Raw genomic sequence first — 17,533 nt, 5'->3', positions numbered from 1 at the left:
ATACCAAGACAAATTCTTGAATGGCAATCAAGAGGTAGGCGGAGACCAGGAAGGCCTAGAAGAAGTTGATGAAGAAATCAGGGAAAGAGAACTGGAGGACGATCTATGGAACGATAGATCTATGGAACAAAAATGGACTTCTGGCGCCGCTCGGCGAGAATCTCCAGACGCCACAGAATAACAAACGAGAGAGTCCGAGAAATCATGGGGGTTACACATAATATTGTTGATCAAAACGACACAACTCAGATGGAACGGACACGGAAGGAGAATGGCGGAGAATATAATACCAAGACAAATTCTTGAATGGCAACCAAGAGGTAGGTGGAGACCAGGAAGGCCTAAAAGAAGTTGGAGAGAAGGAGTTGATAAAGAAATCAGGGAAAGAGAACTGGAGGACGATCTATGGAACGATACAATGAGATAGAGATTGGAAATCGGAAGACGTCGAAGAACATTGTAAACCGACATTATATATAGAAAAAGTTTGAAACCTCCTGCTAGTAAATTCAAAAAATACGTTCCACTAGAAACCAGATTGACATCTGCTGATCACATGCCAATTCATAACACATCACGTCACTATGTACTTTGGCAGTACAAAAAAAAATGGTAGAGTAGGCGGTACTGTAGACTAGCGCGAAGCTTCATATTGTTTTCTATATTTTTAAATTTTAAATATTATTTTCAAAATTGAATAAAGTAATTTTTCCGTCGACCATCCATTTATGATTAATTTGAACACCCTCAAAATCATTGATTAATGACCCCTATTAATGAATGATTTTCTATTAATGAACGATTTTATTATAGGCAACACAACATACATTGCTTGTATAATAATTTAACCACATTTAACGCTCTGTGATTGGCAGTGACCTGTGGTGTAGGCAACCAAACATATAGGTACCTATTTATATTCCCACTAAAAAATTATTTAAACTGACATAGCCGCTGTAAGTACTCTCTGTCATTGTATGTCATTATTTATCGTTAAGTAAATAAAAATTTAAACTAAGATATTTTTATTTCTGAAAAGTTCGGCCGACGGAAAAGTTTTGTAACGAACTCGTGAATTAAAATGGCGATTAACAATCTCGAACATTAACGCACTCGCTTCGCTCGCGCGTTAATATAGGTATCTCAATTATTGTTAATCGCCCTTATTAATACACTTGTTGGTTAAATAACTATTATTATTTATTTATCACTTTAATTACACGCGTAATTATAATAAACACGTGGTGAATCTATAGATGATTCAAATAAACAAGAAAGTTTACATGTTGTATAATTGACTCTTCTCGTCCAGTAAATGGAATCTTTCAAATATTCCGTGTTGAAAGAAAGAAAAATTAATACAAAGCCAGGACAGAGGCTTCACTTCAAAAAATATTTTTGGGAACATTGTAGTACCTACCGTTTTTGTGATATTATTTAAAGACTGATAGGAAACTAAAAAATTATTTGAAGTAAACAATGTAAAGGAAGCAGTACCATACATTTGTGTCTATTTATTTATATTGACGTTACACAGTCAAACTTTTTCCAGGAAATTTAGTTTTCACTGAAAACTTAACTAATGGCAATATGATAAAGCACATTAACATCAGAAATGGATTTATATTTTATTTGTTTTCGAGCCATTAAAGTAAAATGTTTTGTTTTGCTTATTTGTTTATCTTATCAGTCTTCAAAAAGGCTTTACATGTTGGCAAATGTTAGCAACGTACGGTATGTTATATACGTAATATTAACATTACTATAAATATCAACAGTCTACTATAAAATAAGCTGGACATTTTAACAGTAAAATATATAAAACTAACAATAGTCTCAGTACACGAAACAAATCTGCTACAAACTGATCGTAAAACTAATAATAAAATATAAGATTTTAAAATTAACTTTCCAGTTATGTAAAAAAAGTTCCGCTTCCTATTCAAAATTAATATCAAGTACCGTTTAACAAACCAATATTAAAGGTAGAGAATAAACTGAGAATTATATATTTTATTATATCCAGAAAATTTCTTGTACTCTGACCACAACATACTATATGATGATGTCTCGGAAACATTTTGAAACGATCAATTAATTGATAAGCAACAACGAACAATTTAAGCAGGGGTGCTGTCTGATAAAAACACATTTTATACTATTACTACAGTCGATCTGGGAAAAAACATTGATTTCGCGTAAAAATCTTATACAGTTATTTGAAGGTTGTAAAAGGTATCCGAGGAGTAGCTGATGAAAAATTCGTTAAGACGTATTTTGCTTTGTGTTTTAAGCAATCTTAAAAAGTGAAAACATCATTTTTTTGTCTAAAAAACGTTTTTATGCAGTTTAGAGAAAAATGGTTCAAATAAAAATTGTAGATCTTAAAATGTTCTTCAATTTACGAAATTTTAAATTAAAATACATAAAGAATTCACCAAGATAGTTGAGAAAAACCCTTAATGTTGCAGTAATTTATAAATATTAATAACTTCGGTTTTTGCATAACGGCATGTAATATAACTTCTTAAAATTGTAGCAGATAATGAATTATTAAAGTGTGCTAAATTTCAAACAGATCGAAAGAATAGTTTATAAGATATTCAATTTGTTTATGCCCGAGAGCGGTAATTTAAACAACTGTTCTTGCCCAGACACTAACTCTTAGTGACATTTTTTGTGTTAAACGCTTAGTTTGCTCAATTAAAAGTGAAAAAGCACACTTTCCAAAACAGAACAATAGCTTCTATGACCAATGGGAAAAAAGAAAGCATTTTTCGTCTAAAAATCATATTCTCATTATTTATCTCAGTAAGAGCTCACCATTGAACAAATTAAATACTTATTAATAAAATTTAAATTATTTTTACGAAATAATAGTAAAATTCAATAAAAGTTCTACGTGCGATATAAGCCAAGGTATTGCAAATTTTGCCAGCGCTCTTCTATTTGAAGCTCCAATCTAAAAAACTGAGCTCCACAGTTCTCCCCTCCACTTTTCCTTGGCGGTATTTTACAAGTATCACCATTTTAACGAGTTATAACTTTTTACTCCCTCACTGTAAATGCCATCTATAAGTTGTATCACAAAATTCTGATCTTCATTTAGAATCCTTTTAATTTGCAGCTCTTAATTTTAATAAACAATGGAGGTAGAATTTTAAGAATAAAACGCTATGATTATAAGAATGAAATGATATCTTGGTTCCTATTGGTTATAGAAGGTTCTGTTTTTTTAGAAAGTGTATTTTTTAACAACTTTTAATTGAGCCTATATATAAGCGTATGGCATAAACAATATCAACGTTATTATAAATGTATATGAGCTAAAAAGTCAGCTCTTTTCAAACTATTTTTCGTTAAAAAAATTTAATAAATTGTTGAAGTTTTTTTAATATACCCTAAAAGTGAAGCTTCAAAGAATCGATTGCCATTTACAAAATAAATGTAGAGTCACTATTTGGGCAAGCACAGTGGTTTAAATAATCGCTCTTCGGGATAAATAAATTGAATAACTTAGAAACTATTTGCTCTATCTGGGTGATATTTTAGCACACTTTAATAACTCATTAATTGCCATAATTTCAAGTAGCTATATTATATGTTGTGATACAAAAAACAAAGTTATTAACATTTATAAATTACTGCAAAAATAATGATTTTTTGCAATTATTTCGGTCAATTGTTTATGTATTTGAATTTGGATACTCTCAAAATTAAACTTTTTATATTCTACAACTTTCATTTAAATAATTTTACTCTAAAATTTATAAGAAACGTTCTATAGACAAAAAATATTTTTTCACTTTTTAAGTTAAAAAAAAAAACAAAGCAAAACCAGCTGTACGTCTTCACGGATTTCTGGTCAGCTACCGTTTATATAGCTTTTAGAACCTTTAAATATCTATATAAGACGACGAAGTATGTATATGTAAATATCAAGAAAAAATTGACCGACAAATAATATAAAGATTGAACAAAGTATTTTTCAAGAAGTAGAGAGATTTAAGAATCTAGATGTAACAACAAATAGCTCAAACGACAGGAGCGCAGAGATAACTGAAAGCAAAAACACCAAAATTAAAATATATAAAACAGCAATCAGATCTGTCATAACCTACACAGCAGAAACAATGTGCCTAACAAATAGAGACGAAGAGAAGCTGAGAATAAAAGAAAGGAAGATCCTCAGAAGAATTCTTGGACTAAAAAATCCAAGATGGAGAGTTTATAAATAACCAGATAATAATCAGACATATAAAGGTTCAAAAGTTAAAATTTATCACATATAAACTAAGACGAGAAGAAGATAAATTAATAAAGCAAATATTAAAGTGAAAACAACTCTAAAAATATAAGTCCTAGAGGAAGAGGTAGACAAAAGTGCAGATGGGAAGATTAGGTCAGAGAAGATATCAATAGAATCTAACCTAACCTAACTGGAGAACACAAAGAAAAAATAAAAAGGAATAAAGATTAATCACCAATCGGGCGAAATCACTCAACAACCTGTGAAATAAAACGGCAAAGAACAGGAAAACAAAGAAAAAGCGGAGTGATCCCCGCGAAAAACAAATCACAAGAGCTCATATTAATTGGAGGCTTATACTCTTGCACAGAAGTGACAGGCCCATATATATCATCAGACTCATCATCATCATCATCGTCATCATCATTCTCAGCATATTCTACCGATTATGGAGCCTCCCTTACATATTCATCATTCATTTCTGCCCACGATTGTGTCCTTCGCTTTTCTGTGTCATGTTGTACCAGCTTATTTCCTTATGTCATAGTCTCATCTTAAATTTAGACGTCTTCTTTGCCTCTTGACGCCTCTTGGATATTACAGTGTAATTCTAGTGGACCACCTATTGTCAGTTCTTCTCGACATATTAAACATTTAATTCTATGGATTACATCAGTAACCTTAGTTTTCTGCCTATATTCTATTTTCTGTATACTGCCATTATTCTGTTTCAATCTCTCTTTGTTATATCTAGCATGCATCGCTCCATTGACCTTTGAGTGACTTTGAGTTCGATGCTTTGAATTCGATGAAAATCCCATAAAGATTTTAAAGAGATAGGTTTGAATGAAACATATTTAAAAATGACAGCAAACAAGTGAAATGATTGAAGAAATTCATTAAGCTGAATCAAGAACAGAACAGTGTAAAGGCATAATAATAAAGTATACGCCTCTGTAAGTCTAATAACGAAGATATAGTTAGATGATGATTATTCCAATATAATAGGATATTTTCATTAATGAATTTGTAGTAATCAAATTTATGGACTTAAGCACTGAAAAAAAGTTGAACTCTTCGTAGAATAATGTAAATTTCAATATCGAGTTACTAATACATTAAGAAGATAGGTTTGGGTGGTAAAATGATCGCGAAGAAAGATAGCTTCAGTGAAGAAATACTGATATAACTGGATACGACAAAATGTGTGGAATTCTTAATGAGGTATTCGTAAGCTGTTTTTGACAAGGTTATGTTAAAAGTTAATGTCATTTAATCAATTAAACTTATTTTTCAACATTGTAGTTACTTGAAAGTATCTCACAGATATTGCCATCACCATCTTAAGCCTCAATATATTTACTACTAGAAGATTTTTTTGGCAAAAGATAAAATTTTGTTTAATTTTAAAAAATTTTGTGTTCTGAAATCGATGTTCTATCTTGAAGTTATTACACATTTGTGATTTCTTCTCAAAAATATAATAATTATTACGTAATAAGTATTTAAAGTAGTGCAAAACTATTACATTGTTACGTAATTCCCAATATAAATAAAAGTATTACCAATGGATTAACCATAACCCAATAAAAGCTTCTGACTGACATCCGCCTTTGTTGAGGAGGCGGAAAGTTGATCGGCAAGTTCATCAACGAGAACCGTCTGTTCACACCTTCTTCCGGCATTTTGATAATATCTCTGAAAAACAACAACACAAACTCAAAATATCACAAAGTTTTTCAAATCATTGTCACTTAAAAGCTGTCAAAATGGCCATGTTGGAAACTACTAAGAAACACAATGAGTCTCTACCGACTGGCACGATAACACAAAATCCGTGTTGATAACGAGCGTTTTCAGAAACGGCGAATTTCATGGTAAGTTAGCACCAGCCTTGAGGAGGCACAAACTGCATATTATCATAACATTATTAGCTATTACGGATCAATTGTGTTCGGAAAACTATCAAAGATCAAGATTTTAGTTTACACTGAGTGAAGTTGTGAGTATACGTTTCTTTATAGCACTGAATAAATTATATAAAGCAATAAATAAAATTACATAAAGCAGTAAACAAAATTATATATAATTAAGGTATGATTAGTAATCATATAAATCTTAATTCTAACAGCTAAATTAAAAATAATTGGAAATTCCGAAGATTGCCGCTGTTTTAAATTAAATTCTTTAACCGTACGCGTTACCTATTTTTGGCTGTTATCGAAATTGCATAAAATCTCAATCTCAGTAAGCTTTATGCTTTTGTGGCTAAGAAACCTACAGCCAAATTATATTTCATTGCACTTAAATCACTCTAGCCTAATAGAGGAAAGAATATTAACTTTATTTAGAATGTTGTATGGAATAAATAAACCAAATGGGATTTCATCGTAAAAAAGTCAACAATTTTCAATCGAAAGTCGAACATTTTCATCACCTAAAGTAAAGCTGGGCATTCACGTTCCGATTTGCGGTCCCACTTAGTAATTTTTGATCCGACTTCCAACTTCACCATTCACGCTCCCACTTCATCGCCAGTCGGAAGTCGGACCTTCAAGTCGTCCCTCTAGATGTTCCGACTCGTACTACTAGTTGTCCAACTAATCCAACCAGCCCACTCACGGTCCGATTTCAGATCCAACTGCGGAAGTTGGACCACTAGTCGGACTAAAAATCGGAACGTGAATGGCCTGTTAATATTACATCCTTATTGTTCTAGCTATCATAGTTTACCACGTATGTTTTTTACAATTTTCTCGAAACAGGAAGTAAAAACTTTAATTTTTTTAAATTTTAACCGCTTTTTTAATTTACCCCCATATAACTGTTCTTGATAAATTTGAATCCATTTTTTGTGTAATTTTTGTAGTTTTGGTAACACTAATTTCCAAAGAGACAGAGAGACGAACGACATAAAGTTAAAGAATCGAGGCCGTTATAGTCTACAAGCCCATGGACGATTATAAATAGGTCATTTAATCCAGCATAAATCACATACAAAAAAATACTACAATATGTAATAAGAACTTAAGAAACTATGCCGTCAATTCTTATCGGTACAGGTGAGTCATAGGTAAAATAAACTTACCACTAAAGGGGGTAACTCATTTTTTCAATCTTCAGTTACGGTGCCGAAACATGGACAATAAAATCAGAGGATAGGAAAAGGAATGACGCATTCGAAATGTGGTGCTGGAGACGAATGCTACGCGTCTCGTGGACGGAGCACAGATCCAATCAGTCGATTCTCGAAGAGCTAAACATTCAGACCAGACTCTCCTCTCAGTGTCTTGCAAATGTTTTAAAGTTTTTTGGCCACATTGCGAGAAGAGACAATGACAACTTAAAAAGACTAATTGTATGCGGAAACGTAGAAGGACGTAGAGGCAGAGGACGCTCACCTATCCGATGGTCAGATCAAGTACAGAAAGCCACTGGAGAGACGTTTTCCGAGTCCATGAGAGCAGCCCAAAATCGCAAGAGATGGAGAGAATTGATAGCCCGCATTGTAGGAAATCACGATCCTCAGCAATGAGGAAACGACAAGAGAGAGAAAGGGGGTAAAGTTTTTTTTGGCCAAACATTTGTACGACCTATATCACCACCAGGGAGGTAATACAAAAAAAAATGACCTGCGACCCAATGCCTTACAAAAGTATTGGTACCAAGAGCAGGGATAAGTTGGGTTACATACGGCACACAAAAGAGCACATTCAATAGTGAAATTCTTATGAGCCTTAATAAAAAGCAATCAATGCGTGCTTCCAATTATAAAATATGGATTCAAAACACTAACGCTCACTAAAAATATTGCTAATAAACTAAGAATGACGCAGAGGAAACTGGAAAGATCAATATTATAAATTAATCTTACAGACCTCGTTAAAACGAAGAGGTTCCTGGAAGAACGGGAATAGACATCATAGAAAAATATCAAGGCTAAAATGAAGATTTTCAAGACATGTAACACAGCTCACCAATGATAGATGGACTGAGCGATTATTGGAGTGGAGACCCCGTAAAGATAAGAGAAGCCAGTGAAGACCATCGACTTAATGGGCAGAGGATATACAGAGAATAGACCATAACTGAAATGCAAATTGCGCAAAATAGAATTTTCTGGAGCAGTACGAGGAGGCTTATATCCAGCAGTGAACGCGAGAAGCTGGATGGTGATGATGGCACAACGGTATTACAGTTCCAACAACAATGTTGGTTCTTTAAGGATATCAAACAAAATGTAATGAAAAGAATGGTGTTCCTAATGGAACACCTCAGGAGAATAATAGAGAATAAATTGACATTTAACTCTTAGGAAAATCTAAATCTCCAAAGGAAGAAAACATACATTTTAAGTGGTATGAATATATATATTGGATGAATATAATAAAATAGAATATCAAAAAGTACCTACTCTAGAAAGAGGAAGAAAGAAAAAGTGATAAACCCAGAAAACTACTGTTAAATAGTAACAGTTATGGCTAAATAATTAGGTTATTTGTTGGTGTCATATCGTCTTTGATAATATCTACTATATTTGCAGAGGAAGCATCTGAAGGGAATATTTTAAGATCATTGCCTATAACTTGGGAAAACAATGTATCCTTACAAAATAGCAATCTAGAACTTTATCTTTGATAAGAAATTATTGAGATGTCAATTGATGGAAAATCTCATAAGTTGTGTTAAAAATGCGTAACGATACATGATACATAATAATAACAAAGAAAAGCTGATGTAGGTACATATATTGCATTCTATTTCTCACTAAATGTATTTTAATTAAATTAAACTGTTTAAATCTTAGTTTCGCAATAGAAATTTATTGAACTACTAGAAGAATTTGTTAAACTGTACATTGAAGTTTATACAGACAATTGAATAAAATTCTTTAATTTGGTGCACAAAAAAGTATGGATTTAAAAGTCAATTATTAAACTATTAAGGTCGTGGCATATTATCGTGCACGTTGCGTTTCCAGCACATAGCGTTTAGTTTCCGAAAAATATAATTTAAATGGTTTTAAATATGAATAACGCACACTGTCCGGGACATAGGTCGTAACCGGTTGGTAAGGATAATGTGCATTAGATGTCCGTCGTTCTCCCCTTGTTGTTTATTTAGGAACTTGTTTGATTTTGATATAGAGTATTTAAAAAAATAATTTTCGAGGCTATTTTGTCATTTATGCATGTGTTTTTATTGCTTTGTGACAATTAATCACGGAAGTGATAAACAAGTAGGACTTTTGTACGGAAGTGATACCTCTTCTTTTTAAAAATACTTTTTGGTTTGATATGTATGGCTTCGTTAAATGTAGTATTTTGTTTTTTAACTGAAGGTGAAATTAAATTTAAAACATATTTAAACTGAATCCTATTCATTCTAAAATAATTGTTAAACCTATTAATTATTATTAAATTCCTATTAAAAACAGCCTCGAAAATTATTTTTTTTAAATACTCTGTATCAAAATCTAACAAAGACCTAAATAAACAACAAGGGGAAAACGACGGGTATCTAATTAACATTATCCTTACAAACCGGTTACGACTCGTTACGCAGCCGTCGGCATCAGTAAAATATTGTGTTCGAATATACTGAACAAGTGTCTGAAACGCAATGTTCCGGACAGTGTGCGTTGTTCATATTTAAAACCATTTAAATTATATTTTTCGGAAACGATATGTGCTGGAAACGCAACGTGCACGATAATATGCCACGACCTTAAGTCCGCTCGATGGTTCAGCGGGTTGGCGGACTCACAACGAGTTTAGTTGGTTTATGGTTCGAGTCACGCTTGAGTCAGATATTTTTCAACCGTGGCAGTATAAAATCCAAAGTGAATGTTTGGTTTTTATTTGGAATTAGTAAGCGAATCAAGTCAACCGAATGAATAGTACTAAGTACGGCAGTTCGGTGGCGTTCATCCATTCATTCCTATAGGAAGATGTGATGACGCTAGAAATCCGGACCATATATGCATACACTTTACTAAACTAGTAATAAATTTACCGAAACAGTGTTTAAAAATGTCTAAATTCTGAGTATAGAATAGAAAATCTATATTAGACACGATGAGACGAAAAATACGTTCAGATTTTTTAACAATAGGAAGTATCTAAGAAGACAGTACGTTGCTAAATTATATATTATATAAGCCTATAAATATCAAAATATTTATCTTTTAATTACTACCTACATAAAATTCATGAAAAATGCAGCTGTTGTGCAAAATATTTTATTAGCTTTTTGTTTTGCGTACACCAATGGTTACTTAAAAGAAAACTACTAACTTGGAATGAGTGTAATTAGCTAAAATTAGATTTTAGCGTGTTCAAATCTAAATTCAATTAAATTTTATTTCAATCTAATAGCTAACTGTATAATTATACGACTTTTAGATTTAATGTTTGATAAATCGTTAATATATAAAGCATTCTTTCCCAAGAAATTAACTAATCAATGTAAAGTTTTTGTGAAGACAAGTGCTAGAAAAAAAAAAGTTTCATAGCGTAGATATGTATGTATATTTTGTGTTTTTATAACAAACTTCTTTAACCCTATAGCGGACGGGTAAAACCTGCCAAGCTTCATCAATATGAAAGTACAACATAAACTTGTGATTTTGTATTGATAAAATTGAAACCCTTTCTGTGGTTTTCACCCCCCAAGTAAAAGCAACCCTGGGCTCTATAGTTTAAAAGTGAAGTAGAAGATAAGAGGAACATAAATCCAAATTTTCAAGCAATTCCGAAAAGGAAATGATACAGACTAAGAAAAATTGTTGAAATTATTTTGAAATTAAATAAATATATCTAACTACAACAATGTTAAAATGTTACTGAATAGGCGATAAAATACTTAAATTAATATGGAAAAGTTGGCACAATAATTCGTTCCATGTCAATGTTACATGACTACCGCGTTATGTGTGTTCGTCTTCATATAGTCAACAATGGCGTAATATTGTTATTACAATCATTAATATGTATTCAATGTATCCACCAACCAATAATTTAGGACATAACAACTCCATATTTAAGATCCACTCAATGGTCTAATGATTTAAGACCAATAATTTTCTTAATGCCTTCTCCTTATAGGTATTAATTTACAAAAATCACATGTTCGCAAATAAAAATTTGAACTGTACAACTAATAACCTCCGACAGATTTTAATACAAAAACCAGTTTTATCTTTGAAATGATTTCAGCGAAATTATATAACAGCGTACAGGTATGGTTTACAATCAAAGTCCTTGAAAATATTTGTAGATTAATTGTTTGAAAATAAAAGCTGTTATAAAATTACCACACGTAAAAAGTAGACGAAATACACGGAAATATGCAAATTTTATATTATAAATTTACCATTTGTTTTCGTGTTCTTCGATGGGTTATTTCAAAACATATTTATTTGTTTTAATGCATGATAACCTGAAAATGTCTGTATATATATATATATATATATGTATATATCTACATTTCTGAATTACAGACAACATTGCCAGAGAAAAGAATATGTCCAATAATAAAAGGAATATTATTTATTATGATCGGCGGGTGGCTTCTGCCGAAAAATGTGGATTTCATACCCACAAGCTAAAACGTGTTTTAGTCGATAGATTATGATGCCAATATGCTGTTTAAAAGTTTACCGAACATTTTCTAAGGCAACCTATTTATTTATAACAATTTTCAAACAAATTATAAAAAACTACGTTTCGCTTCAAAAATACTTCTTTTTAATAATTTGTGTTATTCTAAAACGAAAGCTGTTCTTATGAGTGTTTTATAAAATGCTTAATTTAAGCGTAAACTATACAATTAAAAATCTGAAAAAAAAAAACAATTTTAGCGTTTTTCGAGCACGTTTTTCGATAATTTTAAGTTAAATAGATTTCAATTTTGATTTTATATTGCAAAAATCACTTTAAAAAATCTAGTAAAGAAATTGATATACCGTTGCGTCTCGGGATATAGACTTAATGAACGTCTGAACTTTAATGTTCGAAACACATTGATTATTTCTTACCTACAAGCTGAATCTTGTGCTATTCGAAAGAATAAATAATATGATGCTACATTATAGTAAAACGTTTGTTCAAAGTTTATCACGAGAACCCGCTTATTTATAATAATTTTTTAACAAATAAAAAATCTTTTTTATTTGAAACCAATTTATTCTTTCGTTCAACTACCATTGTGTTATTTAATTATTTATTTAAACTCATAAAAAGTATTTTGGTGGAACACAAAAATACGAGTAAATTAGATTTATTTATGTTATAACATTTAAAAATATATTTTACATTAAAAAATCATATTCAACATTTTTAGCGTTTAATCGTAATAGAAATTTGAAGTATTTAATTATAATAATTTTCGACAAGTTATAAATAATCAGGTCCCGTGGTAAACTTTTTGTAAACTTTTTACTGTAATGTTGTAGCATCATTATTCTTTCGATTAAAAGAAGATTCAACTACCTACTTGTGGGTAAAAAATAAGCAATGTGTTTCGAACATTAAATTTCAGGAAGTTCAGAAGTCTATATATCCCGAAACGCAACAGTATATCCTTTTGTTTATGGATTTATTAAACTGCCTTTTGCAATATAAAATTAAAATGAAATTGCCCATTTAAAAACTACTTGACATAAGCTGTGACCTAATATTTTTTGTTTTTAAATTCGATGTCCAACCTAATGAAAAATGGTCCCGATAAAAGAAAACGCTGAAATTGGCTTTTTTCGGGTTTCGACATTCATTTTACGCTTAAAGTAAGCATTTACGAACAAATTACAAGAACAACTTTCATCTTAAAATAATCCAAATTTAAAAAAGAAACGCAGATAAAAGAATTGTTTTAAATAAATAGGTTCCCGTGAAAAATATTCGGAAAACTTATAATTAAACATAAATATCATATTGGGATCATACCCTATCGATTAAAACAAGTTTCAGTTTGTGGGTATGAAATCGACCTTTTTCGACCAAAGCCATCCGCTTATTTTAATAGCCAATATTTATTTAAAACATATATATGTACCTACAGTTCTCCAATTATGAATGGCGAAAAAAAAATGTTTTTTTACAAATTTTGTGCAAAGTACACTTTTCTCACGAATATCCAAGAAATGGCAACAAGAAGCACAGAACCGTGAAGAGTGGCGAAAAATGGGAGACACCTATGTCCAGCAGTGGACAGAAGAGGTTGCATGATGATGATGATGACACTTTTCTCTACGACTGAAATTAAACAAAAACGAAAATAAATAAAAGTTGGCTTTATTTTTTTCTCAAGAGCTGCCTTTAGCAGGTGATCGCAGCTCTTGGACCCATTGTCCTTACCCTTACACTAAGTTGCATCTTAGTGAGGTTAAGAATCTTCCCTCTTCGCACACCTGGGACATATTGCTGATTGGCTGAACCCACAGATGTTTTTTTGTCTCGCGGGGTTACCGTGACCTGTGAGAACCTGTACTTTCTTTCGAATTCTATCCCTACTCAAAGTCGTTACGTAAAACAGGTTATTATGCAGTTTGATAGATAGTTATGCAACACTTTCAGAGCCGATTGACTATCTGAATACATAATTATATCATGATCCTGAATTACAGCTTTGTACCTCATCCTCGAAAGAGAGTATTGACAGACTGATCAGATCTGCTTGGTCATGCGGTTATTACCGCAACTACTGAAGATCGTCTGATAAGTCCGAGAACGTTCGTTCTGAACAAAAAACCAACTATTTTATTCTATTTGGATTGTTGATTTAATTTTTTAATTTAATATACACCAATTATGAATATACCAAGTTCGAAGGTGGACCTCAGAATGAACTTGACCAAAACTGTATGACAAATATAGTCCATAATAACCATTTAACTATTGAGGACAAAGTGGTAGAACTGGTGGAAAAATATACTTATTTGGGTCATGACATAAGAATCAGCAATGATAACCAAGCATGCGAAGTCCAAACGAATTACTTTAGCGTGGGCAGTCTTTGGAAAACTGCGAGACACACTTAGTGCCAACATATCAATTAGCCTCAAAAAAAAAGTATTTGACCAATGCGTATTACCGGTCACTACCTATGTTGAGGAAACTATGGCTCTAACCAAGACTACGGCTTCGAAATTAAGAGTGGTACGGAGACAAATGGAACGGTCTATGCTGGAAGTGACGTTGCGGGACCGAATAATAAACAAAGATCTGTGAAGAAGGACGAGTATTGCTGATGTTGTGGAACGCAGAGCGGAACTGAAAGGGAACTGGACAGACCATGTAGTGAAAAAGCACGACTCACGATGGACGAGCGAAATTACCCATTGGAGGCCAATAGCCGTAGACGTAGACAAACGTAGTAGAGGAAGACCACTTACACGTTGGGCTGACGACATCAGGCGTATCATCAAAAATTGGTAATAAAGAGCACAAAATGGTAAAGAATGGATGAGTTAAAGGAAGGCCTATGTCCAGCAGTGGACGTGATAAATGAAGGTTGGATGATGATGATGATGATGATGATGAAGATGATACCAATTACAACAGCCAATTCCCGGGAACTATCCCACTTCAAGCTTAAAAATTGTATTCTACTTATACTTATAAAATTAAAAGAAATTTAATATCTTGAGTTGACTTTATATTCTCCTACAGTGCATATTTTTTATGTTATTAAAGCTGACCTGTGTATGTTTTCAGCATAGTGCTTTCTTTACAGTGTTCTTACTTGGTGTCAATGTCCAGTAAATATGTACAATGTTTTCCAACAAGATTACGTTTCTAATTATGTGGATCCCAAAATCTCTAGGTACAGATCTTGACTTCTACACACTGTAACATTTTTTTTACTGAATTTTTGAGTAACACTAATGCTTATTTTATTTGCAGGTTTCTACAGTTAAATGCCATATCCGTGTAGTATTGGAAACTTGTCTTTAGAATAATGTTTTATGTTTTTGTATCTACTGTTACCCCGGACTTTCTATAAAGTCATTAAAAAAAAGAACAGTATTAATTGGAGAAAACATAGATTATAATGAAACTATTATATAAATCGGTCATACTTATTGAAGATAAATCAGTAACACCAAAGATACATACAAATATACACAGATTTTATAACACACAAGAAAAATAATTTGAATGAAGTAAACATAGTACTATATATATTGTATATAATACTGTATATACTGAGCGATTTTTACAACCAAAAATTCAGAGTAAATATCATCAATTGCCAATCATACTCACGCATCTTATGTTTTAAACAAAACTAACAAAGTGTCACTATAAATCTAATAAAACATAATGTTAACATACCACAACACAGCCGGTGAAAAGAAACAATATTTTAGTCCATCGTCGAACAAGACCACCTCTAGAATAATCGATAGCTAATGCTGGTTGTGATTGCAAATCACGTCCAATTTCAAACAAACGTGCATTTGCTAAATATTCTAAACTTACATGTACAGAAACATTTAGTCTAACATCTTGTACCATTAGTATGTCAATTAAGTATTGTGTAAAGTTGTGGTTGCATACGTAGAATTTGCTGTAAATAACCAAATAGGTCGTTAGCCTTTGTTAAATGTTTGGACTATTATTGTTAAATAAATTTTACTCTTTTCCGTATTATTTGTCGAAACGAAAATATTGTTGCTTCGTATATTAAACAAAATATTTTTTGACTAGCTTTGTTTGAAATATTTTTAAATATCTGCTTATCTCGGTGATTATTTTTTACGTTAAATATATAGAAAAAAAAAGTACTAAAAGTGCATCCTAGAAACAGACATGGAAGTCTCTAGGAAAAGGTGACAGACAAGAGAGAAAAACATCAGAAAATCTTGGAAAGTTTACTTGGCAATACAATCTTGTCAGATATAAGTAATATCTACACAATAAATACAATAACAAAAATGCAACAAGGTGGTTCCATTGGATATTTACATGACAAAATATAATGCTTAAATGGGATTAAGCCACAATGGATTATAATAAAAATTATAAAATATTCCAACCTTTTGGATGTTAGGTCTTTCAGAGGAGCAAACATAGATTGTGATCACTATTTGGTTATTCTTCGTTCACAAATTGTTGAGAGCACGAAATATGCCTCAAACTCATAAAACGGTCGTAAATCATAGGCGTTCCTAAGGAGTTTATTCATTAAATAATAATATAATGTTTTAATACTGTTATATATAGATTTCTTTTAAAACAAAGTTTTAAAAGAATTAAATTTCCGGTGGGAGAAATCAGACCGAAAATCAGTTTTGATTGACCGGGAGGAGAAGATGATGTTGGAGAAGAAATTATCTAAGATTCATACGAAAATTCCGGGCTGAAGAAAGGCCCATCTTCTACCAGGATGAAACGTGGGTCAACTCAGGTCATACTCTAAAAAAAATTTGGTCAGATAAAAATATATTAAGCTCCAGGCAAGCCTTTATGGAAGGTTGGTCTACTGGTATCTTCCCACCTTCTGGTAAAGACAGTAGATTAATAATTTCTCACATTGGCAGTGAAAAAGGATTTGTTAAGCATGGTTTGTTGGAATTTCATTCCAAAAGCACAAAAGACTATCACGAGGAGATGATAGCTGATGTTTTCGAAGAGTATTTTGAGCAAATGATTGAACACATACCACCGAATTCAATTATAGTATTAGATAATGCACCTTATCATTCACGACTAGTAGAAAGACTTCTAACGAATGCTTGGAAGAAACAGGATATTCTTGACTGGCTGCGGAATAAGTATCTGCCTTACGAAGATGGAATGGTAAAAGCAGAACTTTTAAAAATTGCCCGGCAACACAAATCTAAGTTCAAGAAATACGTAGTTGACAAAATGGCGGAAAGGCGAAACATCACAGGCTTTAGACTTCCACCCTACCACTGCGAAATAAATCCAATTGAACTCATTTAGGCACAAATGAAAAGTTATGTGGCTAGAAAAAATACGTCATATAAAATACAAGCTGTACGTGAATTGTTATATGAGTCTTTATAACATATTACAAAACAAAACTGGAAAGATGCAGTAAGACATGTAATAGAAGAAGAACAAAAAATGTGGGATCTTGATAACATAATTGATGCGACCGTAGAGATTATTAACCTAATTATTAACCCTCAAGACGACTCGGATTCCGAAGTTGATCCTATTTATTTTGAATTTGAATAGTTTTCTAATCGGAATTATATAAGGTAAGTAATAATAGTTGTAATCGTAAGGTATTAAAGGGGAAAGGCGCAAAATG

At 32.0% G+C, this 17,533-nt stretch overlaps 1 protein-coding gene across 6 annotated transcripts in view; it reads right to left on the bottom strand.

The window, feature by feature from the left end:
- Positions 1–17,533, bottom strand: part of LOC140447949 (UNC93-like protein) — a 285,521-nt gene that overhangs the window by 85,476 nt on the left and 182,512 nt on the right. The window contains exon 2 of one of the 6 annotated variants that reach the window (XM_072540911.1): positions 5,815–5,947. The exons of 4 other annotated variants lie outside the window; for them this stretch is intronic. In XM_072540911.1, coding sequence (XP_072397012.1) covers positions 5,815–5,934 — 120 coding nt within the window. In that variant the 5' untranslated portion in view covers positions 5,935–5,947. Of the gene's footprint in view, positions 1–5,814; positions 5,948–15,585; positions 15,784–17,533 lie in introns of those variants that run through there. One more of the 6 variants, XM_072540909.1, reaches the window with a different exon arrangement.

The sequence above is a fragment of the Diabrotica undecimpunctata genome, chromosome 8 (genome assembly GCF_040954645.1).
Source record: "Diabrotica undecimpunctata isolate CICGRU chromosome 8, icDiaUnde3, whole genome shotgun sequence".
Taxonomy (NCBI): Eukaryota; Metazoa; Arthropoda; class Insecta; order Coleoptera; family Chrysomelidae; genus Diabrotica; species Diabrotica undecimpunctata.
The sequence above is the reverse complement of the archived record's forward strand: the minus strand, read 5'-3'. Positions and strand labels throughout refer to the sequence as shown.